The 15,793-nt window shown below is 46.1% G+C and overlaps 1 protein-coding gene across 1 annotated transcript in view; it reads right to left on the reverse strand.

Annotated features, from left to right (window-relative positions):
• Nucleotides 1-15,793, reverse strand: part of ace (angiotensin I converting enzyme (peptidyl-dipeptidase A) 1) — a 74,233-nt gene that overhangs the window by 34,731 nt on the left and 23,709 nt on the right. Inside the window, 4 exon segments of the mRNA XM_084322796.1 lie at nt 1,984-2,128; nt 4,837-5,060; nt 6,013-6,182; nt 7,653-7,750. Coding sequence (XP_084178922.1) covers nt 1,984-2,128; nt 4,837-5,060; nt 6,013-6,182; nt 7,653-7,750 — 637 coding nt within the window.

Genomic DNA, 15,793 nt, shown 5'->3' on the forward strand with positions numbered 1-15,793 from the left:
CAGGTGACTGTCTCCACCACCGGGGAGCCTACAGGTGACTGTCTCCACCACCTCTGAGCCTACAGGTGACTGTCTCCACCACCTCTGAGCCTACAGGTGACTGTCTCCACCACCGGGGAGCCTACAGGTGACTGTCTCTCCACCACCTCTGAGCCTACATGTGACTGTCTCCACCACCACTGAGCCTACAGGTGACTGTCTCCACCACCGGGGAGCCTACAGGTGACTGTCTCCACCACCACTGAGCCTACAGGTGACTGTCTCTCCACCACCGGGGAGCCTACAGGTGACTGTCTCCACCACCTCTGAGCCTACAGGTGACTGTCTCCACCGCCTCTGAGCCTACAGGTGACTGTCTCCACCACCTCTGAGCCTACAGGTGACTGTCTCCACCACCTCTGAGCCTACAGGTGACTGTCTCCACCACCGGGGAGCCTACAGGTGACTGTCTCCACCACCGGGGAGCCTACAGGTGACTGTCTCCACCACCTCTGAGCCTACAGGTGACTGTCTCCACCACCTCTGAGCCTACAGGTGACTGTCTCCACCACCGGGGAGCCTACAGGTGACTGTCTCCACCACCTCTGAGCCTACAGGTGACTGTCTCCACCACCTCTGAGCCTACAGGTGACTGTCTCCACCGCCTCTGAGCCTACAGGTGACTGTCTCCACCACCTCTGAGCCTACAGGTGACTGTCTCCACCACCACTGAGCCTACAGGTGACTGTCTCCACCACCTCTGAGTCTACAGGTGACTGTCTCCACCACCGGGGAGCCTACAGGTGACTGTCTCCACCACCGGGGAGCCTACAGGTGACTGTCTCCACCACCGGGGAGCCTACAGGTGACTGCCTCCACCACCTCTGAGCGTACAGGTGACTGTCTCCACCACCGGGGAGCCTACAGGTGACTGTCTCCACCACCGGGGAGCCTACAGGTGACTGTCTCCACCACCGGGGAGCCTACATGTACGCGTGGGTGAATGTGGGGCACAAGTGAAGTGCTTTGAGTGGTCGGCAGGCTCGTAAAAGCGCTATATTATAAACGCAGTCCATTTACCATAAATGCGGTCCTTAAATAGATCATTCCAGGGGGAAATCATTCAAATTCACCTCCGGTTACCAACAGTGTTTGTCCGGAGGAGAAACACATCCAGGTAGTGGCAGTATTGCCCACCCTTCGAAACCTTTTTTTTCACACAAGGTGTTACATTCAAATGTCTCCGGGCGCAGTTTTCTTGGTCAGGCGAGTCCAGCGGTTCACTCGATGGCATTGGAACTCGTCCAATGCCCCCGATGCATGTGTTGTGGTGGATTATGTTGGCGACACGATGGACACCAATACTGGAAATCGCGATCAGACAATTGGAATATTCTTTTTGGGATACCTCCTAGTAAAGGTAAGGACTATATGACATCAAGCCTGCTTTGATCCAACCATGATTTCACATTGATCGTCGCGACCATGTGTAACGTACTCCACAACGTATGCCGTTGGTGACGATCAAAGCATCAAAAAACTACCCCCCCCCCCCTTTCATGCATTCATGATGAAACATAATACCTATTATATACATTTGATTTGGAAATAGTAGCGTGTCCAGGCGAGCAACGCCAACGTTTTTAGTAAAATTCACGTATTCCTCCATAGCGCCGTTTTATGGAATTAGCTAGGATCACTCTGAAACTATACTTATATTCACCACGGTATAACACGTGAACGTATGGATGAAAACATTTATTCTTTTTCACATATTGAACGATGGATAGTTGACGAGCCAAATGAGCCATAGTATTGTATCCATAGCTATAATATAGAATATAGATTATAGCCCTGCAAACACCGCCACGCAGCTCTATCTGTGTGGTGAGTGGTGGCACAGTGGGAACTAAGATGCTCTAGGCCTCCGGCGCTGAATGAGTTAATGGTTAAACATAAATAATTTTTATAACCATTAATTATAATAACATGAACCAGTCCTACCTGAGGTTCCACCACTCTGCGTTGTAGCGCTCCGGGGGGGTGCGCCCGCTGAAGACGCCCCACCTCCACTGGTCGATGAGGTAGCCGAAGGGCAGGAAGGCCATCTTCTCCAGGCCCATCTTCAGCAGGTAGTTGATGTCACTCTCTGTCGCCACGGACAGGAAACACAACAGCACAGTGTTCAGTTTGTCCAACACAGTGTCCAACACTTGGTTATGGTTAGTTTAAGGTTATGGTTAGTTAGTTTAAGGTAACATTGTGGTTAAGGTTAGGGTTAAGGTTATGGTTAGTTTAACTCTTTCTCTGCCAACAACGATTAAATTCAAGTTTCTTTAATAGTTGTCATACAGAAGTACAGAATACTTTCATACAAAATGCTTCTTACTGTTACGCTCCAGAGACTGTGCTAGACAAGATAGTATCAAATAACATAGTATAGCATGTAATTTAGAAGAAGAAAATGAGGTCACAGTGTTCGGTATAGACATATGTACAATGTTCTGAGTTACCATATAATATACAATACTATGCAGTGTACTAATGTACAGTACTATATAGTGCAAAGCAGAAATGGGATGAGGTACAATTTAGGTACAATTTACAGTAAGGTGTACGAGTTGTAGTGCAATCCTTCATCAATAAATATAAAGTGTGGGGAGTGGGTGCTACAGTGTGTTTGTTTAAAGTGGGTGTGTGCTATAAAGTGTGGGGAGTGGGTGCTACAGTGTGTTTGTTTAAAGTGGGTGTGTGCTATAAAGTGTGTGGAGTGGGTGCTACAGTGTGTTTGTTTAAAGTGAGTGTGTGCGTGTGGATGTGTGTGCTATGTGCGTTTGGTGGTTGTTGTTGTGTAGTGTTCATTGTTCGTTTAGCAGCCTGATGGCCTGGGGATAGAAGCTTCTTCTGAGTCTTTCTGTGCTCGCCTTGAGACTCCGGTATCGCTTGCCTGACCGCAAATTATTATTTTGATCGTTATTTCTTTTATTCGATATTTCCATTCATTATCCATCCAGGGAGCCTGGTGTTATCATGGGGCTGAGTCTGAGATCGCTAAAGTGCAATACCGGCCGCATCCTACCAGGCGGCGGTATCGAGCACCATTTGAAACCTCGTGTATTGGGCTGTGCATCGATGAAATGCCTCCGGGCGCTCTTTTCTACTAACCTGAACCTAGGGCTTCACCCGATCGCATTGAATCGTTTTCGGGACCCCCGATTCATTATGCTGTGGTGGGTTATGTCGTGGGCCTAATGGACATACGATCTACCAGATGGCAATCAAATAATTGGAATCCCACCGGCCACAGGTAAGAGCAATTTAACGTCAATTTCAGCTTGATTGTGCCTTGTTTTCATAGCCATCGCCCTGATCAGCGTATGTTGTTGTACTAATGAATGCTGTTATTGACAATCAATTAATCAGAAATGACCCCCCCCCCTTTCATGCATTCATGATGGAACATAATACCAATAATTTTTTTTTTATCCACTTTTTCTCCCATTTTCTATATTTTCTCCCATCCCAATTTCGTATCATCCAATTCAACCCTCCCCTGTCACGAACGCTGTTTCTTGCCTCCCACAAGCCGGCTGCAATGTGGACTAAGTCATACATAGCACAAGTCCCCTCCGGTACTTGAGGTAACAGCAGTCGCATCTTTTCACCTGCGCAGCTCGATCTCTCAGTGGCGAGGAGTAACGCGTGGGAGGCTCACGCTGCCCCCAACACTTCCTGATTCTACTGCGCAGGCGCACCAACCGACCTGTAGGAGTCGCTGTCCACAACGCCCGATCCCCACCATCAGTTTCCCACCCCCTAATACGGCCAATGTGTATTAGTACGGACGACCAGCTAAACTGAAAGCAAATGTGGAGCGCTGGGCTCGAACAGGCGAGCCCAGCGTCTCCAGATTTCGTGGCGAGCGCCTTGCCCACTACGCCACGTAGCCGCCCACATAATACCAATCATATGCATTTGATTTTTTTATTGTAGCGTGTGTTGGGACGAAATGCCAATGGATTTAGTATAATACACATCGCGGGCTATTACTAGCCTCCCAGGAATTACCCTAGACCGCTCTAAAACCATACTTATATTCACAGCGGTTTAAAACGGGAATGTATGAATGGAAAGATTATTTCTTATTCACATATTGAACGATAGATACTCAATGTCAAATGGGCCATAGTATTGCATCCATAGCTATAATATAGAATATAGTTATAGCCCTGCAAACAAGGTGACGGACTCCATTGGTTTAATGCGTGGCAGCGTATAGCCATATCCCGGAAACAGCGTGGCAGCCAATGAGTTAAGATAACAGTGTGGTTATGGTTATGGTTATGGTTATGGTTATGGTTATGGTTATGGTTAGTTTAAGGTTATGGATAGTTTAAGGTAATAGTGTGGTTAAGGTTAGGGTTTGGGTGAGGAAAAGTGTGTCTCAGTAGTCTTGAGGTAAAGGCACTTGCCTCCCATGTGAGTGACCCAGGCTTGTGATATGTATTATATGTACTTATTTATATTACGTACACATTGTACATTGTAATGTCAATATATTACTTATTTATAATACGTACACATTGTATATTTGTCACTTATATATTAACTTATATATTAACATAACATAACATTGTTTTTATTATTTAGAGATACTATAACTCTTAGCTGTTACAGTAAATATGTTCTTAAACATTCAAACTGTGATAATGTGAAAAAATTAAAATTAAAATTAAAACGTAAATAAAAAAAACATTTTATAAATTCTCTTGCGATCTGACTTCCAGACATGAGTCTCTTACCGCTGGGCCCGGTCACATATATATGCGGTAAATATATAAATGTATATATACATACCAGCGTCATTGGTCACCGTGTCCAGCAGGCCGATTGCCTTCAGGTGTTTGGGCGTCGAGACGGAGAGCGACAGCACGTCCCCGATGGCCTCGTGGAAGCCGGGATTGGCCCCGCGTCTGAAGCCTACAGGCAGGTCCTGGTACTGCAGGTAGTATTCCACGTGTCCCATCTCGTGGTGGACGGTGAACAGCTGTTCCATGGTCACCGTGGTGCACTGCTTGATCCTGGCAAGGAGAGTCGGAGGATTCAGTCAGTAAGCGGTAATAACTAGGGGTGTAACGATGCATCGATCCTAATGTGACGATTTAACTGCATCGATTTGAAAATGTTAGAATCGATTAGAATACTAATAATAATAAAATAATACTTTTATTTTTAATTTTTCTGTTTTAATTTAATTTTTTTTATTGTTTTTATTGACCTATAGTCCATTCATGCTGAGTGAATCAGTTCCCCCAGCCACATTCGTGTATTCAAAAACATTTGGGGAATTAACTGATATATCATCAGCCAATGGACATATCGATCTACCAGATGGCGATCGATAACTGGGAAATCCTTTGGGGGATCCAACCGGCCCACGGTAAGATCTTTTTCACGTAAATTACATGCTGATCAGGGCTTGTTATGATAGCCATCCACCCGATCAGCGAATGTGGCTACTGAGGCTAACACGGTTATTGGTAATCAATAATCAGAAACGACGTCCCCCGACCGATCAAATGCAGTTTGAGTTTTAACTGTAGCTTCTGTATATCCGAAATGCCATTGGATTTAACGTTAGTAGCTTAGAGGCCTGTATCTCGCCTTCCAGGAAATATACTAGACCAAATCCCTTATAACGCTTATATTCAAGACGCTATAAAATGAGAACGTATTGATGAAAAAATTATTTCTTTAAGCCATTTTGAAGGGACGGTTTATGGTGTCAATTGACAATGAGAATGGACAGATAGCAATACTATAAAGTATAGATTTAGCTCTACAAACAGCCCCACGGACTGTGCAAGTCTGTTTAGAAATGCTGGCCGTCTAGAGTGATTTTAGACGCATCCAAGTGGCCGCGAAAGTGTTAAAGAAGACGTGTCCGGCCCATGGGGACATTAACGTGTATTGATTTTGATTTGATTTAAAAAGTACACGCTTTCCAAAACACCTGACGAGGGGCAGCTTCACCTGAAGTCCTTGCGGTTGTAGAAGTCCCAGGCCGAGGCGTGACACACCACCTCCAGACCGTCGGGCTTCGTCAGCATGGAATGGTCCCAGAACTCCTGAGGCATCTTCTTCAGGCCCAGAGAGGTGAAGAACTCCTCGGCCAACTGGAACATATCCGTGGCGTTGAAGCCCTGCAGAGAGGGAACGATCAAACTGTAGTGTACACATCGATGTAAACCCAGAAGACTCTACTAGAGGCGCGGCTGCCAGCTGGGCAGCGCAGAGCTGCCCAGACCGACAGTGTTGGGCAATGCGCCCCAACGACCAGGAAGGGAATTGGCATAACGACTAAATTGGGGGATGGGAGAATGTATTTGTTTTCCGTTCATGGTTAACGCACAGTTCCATAAAAGAAAAATAAATGTATTTCATAATCAAAGCACCTCTCAATTTGCACATTCCATAAGCAAAAAGGAGCAGCGGGACGGAAATCTTATTTAGCCTGCTGGGCCCCTTACTCAAAACAATAGATAAACTCTAGAAATAGATGGTCCGTCAATTACACATATTTAAACAATCAATACTTACAATCACATGAGAAGAAATAAATAGTCATACAGAGACATGTTACCCCTCAACTTCATAACGTAATAATTGTTCTTTCTTTATACATTTTCTTGAACTGAAAGATATTTGTACATTGTCCCTTTAAGTCGTTCTGTAGAGAATTCCATAGTTGTACGGCCACATACTGAAATACACATCTGCCAGTAGCCCCTGCATACTGGTGCTTAACCTTTTCACTGCCACACTACAAAGGGTTAACACTTTCACTACCACAATACAGAAGGTTAACCTTTTCACTACCACACTACAGAAGGTTAACCCTTTCACTGCCACACTACAAAGGGTTAACACTTTCACTACCACACTACAGAAGGTTAACCTTTTCACTGCCACACTACAGAAGGTTAACCCTTTCACGACCACACTACAAAGAGTTAACCGTTTCACTACCACACTACAGAAGGTTAACCTTTTCACTACCACACTACAGGTTAACCTTTCACTACCACACTACAGAAGGTTAACCTTTTCACTACCACACTACAGAAGGTTAACCTTTTCACTACCACACTACAGAAGGTTAACCTTTCACTACCACACTACAGAAGGTTAACCTTTTCACTACCACACTACAGAAGGTTAACCCTTTCACTACCACACTACAGAAGGTTAACCTTTTCACTACCACACTACAGAAGGTTAACCCTTTCACGACCACACTACAAAGAGTTAACCCTTTCACTACCACACTACAGAAGGTTAACCTTTTCACTACCACAGGGGTGTATATTACATTTAATATAATTTGTCAAGTATATTATTATATACTTATTGTTTATGTGTCTTGTAAGCCCATTATGGGCTGGGCATACATGTAAGACACGAACATAAAAAAAAACATCAAATCAAATCAAATAAATGGATAAAAGCATCAAAACCACACTACTGAAGGTTAACCATTTCACTACCACACTACAGAAGGTTAACCATTCACTACCACACTACTGAAGGTTAACCATTTCACTACCACACTACAGAAGGTTAACCTCTGTTACAAATGTACTCTGTTACAAGTTTACTCTGTTCTCACTTACTTTGTCGAGCATGTTTTGCGTCACGTCTATGTTGGGTTTGTCAGGAAAGGGGATCATCATGTGGTAGACGTTGTTCCACGTCTGGGCCCACATGTTCCCTGAGGGGGGAGAACAGACACACTCTTAGCTCAGCTTCCCTGAGGGGGGAGAACAGACACTCTGAGGGGGGAGAACAGAGACACTCTGAGGGGGGAGAACAGACACTCTGAGGGGCAGAACAGAGACACTCTGAGGGGGGAGAACAGACACTCTGAGGGGGGAGAACAGAGACACTCTGAGGGGGGAGAACAGACACTCTGAGGGGGGAGAACAGAGACACTCTGAGGGGGGAGAACAGACACTCTGAGGGGGGAGAACAGAGACTCTGAGGGGGGAGAACAGAGACACTGAGGGGGGAGAACAGACACTCTGAGGGGGGAGAACAGACACTCTGAGGGGCAGAACAGAGACACTCTGAGGGGGGAGAACAGACACTCTGAGGGGGGAGAACAGACACTCTGAGGGGGGAGAACAGAGACACTGAGGGGGGGAGAACAGAGACACTGAGGGGGGAGAACAGAGACACTGAGGGGGGAGAACAGAGACACTGAGGGGGGAGAACAGACACACTCTGAGGGGGGAGAACAGACACTCTGAGGGGGGAGAACAGACACACTCTGAGGGGGGAGAACAGAGACACTGAGGGGGGAGAACAGAGACTCTGAGGGGGGAGAACAGAGACACTGAGGGGGGAGAACAGAGACTCTGAGGGGGGAGAACAGAGACTCTGAGGGGGGAGAACAGAGACACTGAGGGGGGAGAACAGACACACTCTGAGGGGGGAGAACAGACACTCTGAGGGGGGAGAACAGACACACTCTGAGGGGGGAGAACAGACACTCTGAGGGGGGAGAACAGACACTCTGAGGGGGGAGAACAGACACTCTGAGGGGGGAGAACAGAGACACTCTGAGGGGGGAGAACAGAGACACTGAGGGGGGAGAACAGACACTCTGAGGGGGGAGAACAGACACTCTGAGGGGGGAGAACAGACACACTCTGAGGGGGGAGAACAGAGACTCTGAGGGGGGAGAACAGAGACACTGAGGGGGGAGAACAGACACTCTGAGGGGGGAGAACAGACACTCTGAGGGGGGAGAACAGAGACACTGAGGGGGGAGAACAGACACTCTGAGGGGGGAGAACAGAGACACTGAGGGGGGAGAACAGACACTCTGAGGGGGGAGAACAGAGACACTGAGGGGGGAGAACAGAGACACTCTGAGGGGGGAGAACAGAGACACTCTGAGGGGGGAGAACAGACACTCTGAGGGGGGAGAACAGACACACTGAGGGGGGAGAACAGAGACACTGAGGGGGGAGAACAGACACTCTGAGGGGGGAGAACAGAGACACTCTGAGGGGGGAGAACAGACACACTCTGAAGGGGGAGAACAGACACTCTGAGGGGGGAGAACAGAGACACTGAGGGGGGAGAACAGACACTCTGAGGGGGGAGAACAGACACTCTGAGGGGGGAGAACAGAGACACTGAGGAGGGAGAACAGACACTCTGAGGGGGGAGAACAGAGACTCTGAGGGGGGAGAACAGACACTCTGAGGGGGGAGAACAGAGACTCTGAGGGGGGAGAACAGAGACTCTGAGGGGGGAGAACAGACACTCTGAGGGGGGAGAACAGAGACACTCTGAGGGGGGAGAACAGACACTCTGAGGGGGGAGAACAGAGACACTCTGAGGGGGGAGAACAGACACTCTGAGGGGGGAGAACAGACACTCTGAGGGGGGAGAACAGACACTCTGAGGGGGGAGAACAGAGACACTCTGAGGGGGGAGAACAGACACTCTGAGGGGGGAGAACAGACACTCTGAGGGGGGAGAACAGAGACTCTGAGGGGGGAGAACAGAGACTCTGAGGGGGGAGAACAGACACTCTGAGGGGGGAGAACAGAGACTCTGAGGGGGGAGAACAGAGACTCTGAGGGGGGAGAACAGAGACTCTGAGGGGGGAGAACAGACACTCTGAGGGGGGAGAACAGAGACTCTGAGGGGGGAGAACAGAGACTCTGAGGGGGGAGAACAGACACTCTGAGGGGGGAGAACAGAGACACTCTGAGGGGGGAGAACAGACACTCTGAGGGGGGAGAACAGAGACTCTGAGGGGGGAGAACAGACACTCTGAGGGGGGAGAACAGAGACACTGAGGGGGGAGAACAGACACTCTGAGGGGGGAGAACAGACACTCTGAGGGGGGAGAACAGACACTCTGAGGGGGGAGAACAGACACTCTGAGGGGGGAGAACAGAGACACTCTGAGGGGGGAGAACAGAGACACTGAGGGGGGAGAACAGAGACACTCTGAGGGGGGAGAACAGAGACACTCTGAGGGGGGAGAACAGACACTCTGAGGGGGGAGAACAGAGACACTCTGAGGGGGGAGAACAGAGACACTCTGAGGGGGGAGAACAGAGACTCTGAGGGGGGAGAACAGACACTCTGAGGGGGGAGAACAGAGACACTCTGAGGGGGGAGAACAGAGACTCTGAGGGGGGAGAACAGACACTCTGAGGGGGGAGAACAGACACTCTGAGGGGGGAGAACAGAGACACTCTGAGGGGGGAGAACAGAGACACTCTGAGGGGGGAGAACAGAGACACTCTGAGGGGGGAGAACAGAGACTCTGAGGGGGGAGAACAGACACACTCTGAGGGGGGAGAACAGAGACTCTGAGGGGGGAGAACAGAGACACTCTGAGGGGGGAGAACAGAGACTCTGAGGGGGGAGAACAGACACTCTGAGGGGGGAGAACAGACACACTGAGGGGGGAGAACAGACACTCTGAGGGGGGAGAACAGACACTCTGAGGGGGGAGAACAGAGACACTCTGAGGGGGGAGAACAGACACTCTGAGGGGGGAGAACAGACACTCTGAGGGGGGAGAACAGAGACACTCTGAGGGGGGAGAACAGAGACACTGAGGGGGGAGAACAGAGACACTGAGGGGGGAGAACAGAGACACTCTGAGGGGGGAGAACAGACACTCTGAGGGGGGAGAACAGACACTCTGAGGGGGGAGAACAGAGACACTCTGAGGGGGGAGAACAGAGACACTCTGAGGGGGGAGAACAGAGACTCTGAGGGGGGAGAACAGAGACACTCTGAGGGGGGAGAACAGAGACTCTGAGGGGGGAGAACAGAGACACTCTGAGGGGGGAGAACAGAGACACTCTGAGGGGGGAGAACAGAGACACTCTGAGGGGGGAGAACAGACACTCTGAGGGGGGAGAACAGAGACACTGAGGGGGGAGAACAGAGACTCTGAGGGGGGAGAACAGACACACTGAGGGGGGAGAACAGACACACTGAGGGGGGAGAACAGAGACACTCTGAGGGGGGAGAACAGAGACACTCTGAGGGGGGAGAACAGAGACACTGAGGGGGGAGAACAGAGACTCTGAGGGGGGAGAACAGAGACTCTGAGGGGGGAGAACAGACTAAGCGACAGCCATCCCCACTCAGAACAACACGGCAGGGAACCTGATTAACACTGAAAAGGTGCAGAGTACGTACGGTATATTACAACAAGATACCGTACATACGATACATACTGTATATACCACAATAACCTGTTTGTATTTGGGGTTATAACCAGGAGTATGATCACATTTACTCCCGGATCACATCGAGTGATTATATTTACATTTACATTTACATTTTGTCATTTAGCTGAGACGCTTTTATCCAAAGCGACTTACAAGTTCTGTACGACAAGACAGCAGGAAGGGCACAACTCTATCAGCTGAGTCACACTGTTCATCAAAGTGTTGAGTGCTACAGTGTAGGTTAGTATATTAGGACAAGTGCATGACAGTAAGGTTAGTTAGAGTTAGATATTTAATTAGTTTTTATTTTTTTCATTTCAGATAATGGTTGAAGAAGTGCGTCTTTAGTCGACGGCGAAAGATTGGTTGGGTTTCGGCTGTCCTAACTGGTGGGCAGTTCGTGCCACCATTGTGGGGCAAGGACTGAGAAAAGGCGGCTTCTCCTTGATATTGAATGATGACATTTTATATATATATATTAGAGGTGGGCATAGATAAAAAAAATTAATCTAGATTAAAATGGCTCAAAAAAAAGAAAAAAAATCTGCCGAAGGCATTCAAAATATGTGTGTTCTACCCAATTAATGACCAGAAGTAAGTCCTTACTTTTTCTTTCCTCCTTATGTTTCGCCAGGTGGCCCATTACACCATGAGCCCATCTCCCGTTTCCAAAATGCATTACAGACTGTTTGAAAAAGCTGTTTTGCTATGATAATTGGTAATGAAATATCAAAATAATGTTCAATAAGATGTACTTGTGTTTAATAAGTTGTTTTATTCAGAAGTTAACACAAATAAATAATATTACCAGTACAGTACAGTATCTAGCACACTCTCAGGAGCAAAACAGAAAGAAGCATTTCAAACTTGAACTATGTGACATGGCTTGACTCAATCAATCCAATCTCTATGTCTCCTTCTTCCACCAGTCACTCAGGCAGACCAGCTTGTTTTATGTAGCGGTGTCTATTTATAGTGCCTATAATATTTTTCCTGTTGGGTGCCAGACAGGGCCAAACCCTGCCAATGCAAATCAACTGCTCCAGTGGAGTTGCTCAGTGGCTAATGGTGTCAACTGTGGTTGTACTGGGCAGCTCCCAGGTGTGAGTGGAACTGTGTGAATGTGAACCAGGGCGTTCCTGAAAAAGAGCATCTGTGCTCAGCGAACCTACCCTGGGTAAATAAATGTAAAAAAAAAAAAGTTTTTTTTTTTTTTTAGATTAACTGCGTCAATTATATTATCGCACGATACTAGTATCGCGTTAACGCAGCACGTTAACGCCGTTAACGGCCCAGCTCTAATATATATATATATATATATACAGTTAGAGATACACAATCTGAGCACTGGTATCAGGCGAATGGTGATCAAGATCAGACTATTTTTTACATTTATATCTTATCTGATCTATCGACATATACTAATTTAAATAATGCATAATTGTAGCAAACAGTAGCAACGGTAGTATGGCTGAATTCAGTGAACAGGTTACAGTATTGGAGGAATCAGTGTATCCTAAAATGTAATGACTGATACAGGGACTGATATTAATGGTATTCTATAGCTGTAGAAGCTTTGATCCTATCTGACACATTAAAATAAAACAGATCAGTGTTTTGTGTTATGTTGGGTAATGTAACAGATTTGATAATTATGTCGTGTATTTGACTCTGAGTCAACTCATTTGACTAGTAGTACTAGTAGTTGTATTCAGTCATCACACATCTGATCACACACAATAATACAATTATGCACAATCAATTCCAGCCTGTCAACGGTCTTTGATTTTGGCAGTGACTGAAAAGGTACAGGCTGAAGCATAATGCTTATATATGCCTGTCCCATATTCTTATCAAATTAAGACTCGTTTTGACTTATTTAATCTAGGCAGTGTTAACAGGTGTGATACTTGTGTGTAAAGTTTGACTCCGAGTCAACAAATTTAACAAATGTTATCTAGGCAGGGTTAACAGGTGTGATACTTGTGTGTATAGTTTGACTCTAGTGTGTATCAGTCAACTCATATCAGTCAGATGGGCTACCTTACCGCCCTGTCCCTGAATGTGAGGAGAAGAATGCACACTCATTCCCCCTGAGACACGGGCCTTGTTTAGCCCAGTCTCCTGTGGTTTTCCAGACCCACACCTAGGTGTGAGAATTAGGGTGCAACCATAGCACTCTGGGTGCGACCCAACCCAAGCCAAGTCACATTCCATTCTCTTCCTTAAACTGTAACAGTACCCGCAATCCAAGAGGGCCGGAGAATGGACATGACTCAGTGAAACATTATCATTATGTTTCCTGCATGGCTTTGGTTGAAACGTAATCTATTGGTGGCTACAGTCGCCAGTGATGTAACTTAGTATTAAGGGAAATGTTGTCACTGCCCTCTCTTGTGTAAGCGAGAAATGTGCCATGTTTGGTACTGATCCACACAGAGCTAAGGAATCTTCACAGAACATTGCATTATGCTCTAGAAATCATTTTTAACTGCATTAAACACTTTTTACCACTACACCATATTTGATCTATTTATTACTAAAAGATTTGCACTACATCTCTACCTAACTTTTTGCATTTTGTACTTTAGTTTTATATATTGTATATTTTGTATAGTGTTTGGTCTTTATTCTTTTACTTTTTACTGTATGAAGCACAATCTCAGGGGGCTCATACAGAACCAAGCATTCCACTGTAATGTACATGGTAGTGTAATGTCCCCCTCGTATGTATATATTTACTGTTAGGATCTCTGTTTAACAGTACTGTATATCTGTATGTCATAAATGTCACGATTAGATTAGATGATTGGATTAGATTTTTATATCTGTATGTTGTGTATGTCATAAATGTCATTATGAATTGAAAATGGGGGACCCTGATGTAAACAAGACGAAAGTCTTTCTCTGGTCTGCATCCCCTTAACAATTGTTTGTATTGCGTCGTACTGTACTGTACCCATTCTGCAATCTGTTAATTAAAGTTTTCAATCAATAAATCAATCAATCAAACATGTACCTTATATGTGACAAATAAAACAAAACTTGACATTTTAAACTATAGAGCTGGAGAAATTAAACAGTGAATGATCCCCCTCCCTCCCTGAGGACAGACCCTCTCTGAGAGCGGGTCGCATCTCGAGTTCAAATGGACCAATAGCAGGACCACTAACACCTCTTGCACCACACAAGCTTTGGGGCCTAAATACTCCTCTCATTTTGACTCTCTTCCAGTTCGACCATAATTATGTGACGCGACCAGCGACTGTGACCACATGTCCCCCATCGTCATTTTACAGATTGTGAAAGTACAGAATGTAAACTTTCAAAATGATGTGTCATACATTGAAATCTGAAAATGTTTGAGGAAGATCAAGAAACCTCTTAATTTCTTAGCGCAGCAAGCGGAGATAATGGCTGTCAAGGATCTAGAATGGAACACATTTGCGGGTCAAGTACTGGGCGTGAACAATAGCCCCCCGAATGAATGAATGAATGAATGAATGAATGAATGAATGAATGAATGAATGAATGAATGAATGAATGAATGAATGAATGAATGAATGAATGAATGAATGGAAACTTTATTTAACAGATTGCAGAATGGGTACAATACAGTACGGCTCAATACATACAATTGTTAAGGGGATGCAGACCAGAGAAAGACGTTTGTCTTGTTTCCATCAGGGTCCCCCATTTTCAATTCATATAGACATTTATGACATACACAACATACATGACATTTATGGCATAGGGACATATAGGTATTTAGTACTGATACATTTGTGACATAAACGGTATTCAAATATACAGTACTGTTACCCCTAGATCCTGACAGAGTATATACATATGATGTATTTTTTTTGCCCTACAACCCGGCCAGCCGCTCCTTCACATGAATAGCATTAATATAATCCGTCAGTACGTTTTTTTTTTAGGAGGAGCTTCGAGGCACGTTTTCACCGACTGCGCCGAGGTCTGGCGGCGAGGTGCGGCAGCTCGTAGCGGAGTGGGAGCCATGGCCATGCAATGCATTATGGATGCAGGGGTGGTAGCCTACAGTGTGTCAGCGTTAGCATGAAGTAGACCTTGCTCACATCATTCAGATCAAACTGTCAAACTAGGCATTGCAGGTCATGAACCAAGATTCCGCGATGGCAACCTGAGTTTATGCTGCACAGATCCAAATAATTAAAAAAATATATATATATATCTAACCCTAACTTACTTACTTACTGTCATGCACTTGTCCTAATACTAACCTACACTGTAGCACTCAACACTTTGATGAACATTGTTACTCCGCTGATAGAGTTGTGCCCTTCCTGATGACTTGTCGTACAGAACTTGTAAGTTGCTTTGTGATAAAAGTGTCAGCTAAACGACTAAATGTAAATCTAGATCCACCACACCGGGCTGTCCCGTCTCGCCTGGCTTATTTGCACTTTCTTTAGAACCTTTAGCACAAGCTGTCAGACAACATCAATATATATATATCATCTATTTCCATCAAATTAAATGTTCACTCTATCTCTCTGTAT

The sequence above is a fragment of the Notolepis coatsorum genome (assembly GCF_963971535.1).
Source record: "Notolepis coatsorum genome assembly, chromosome: 10".
NCBI lineage: Eukaryota > Metazoa > Chordata > Actinopteri > Aulopiformes > Paralepididae > Notolepis > Notolepis coatsorum.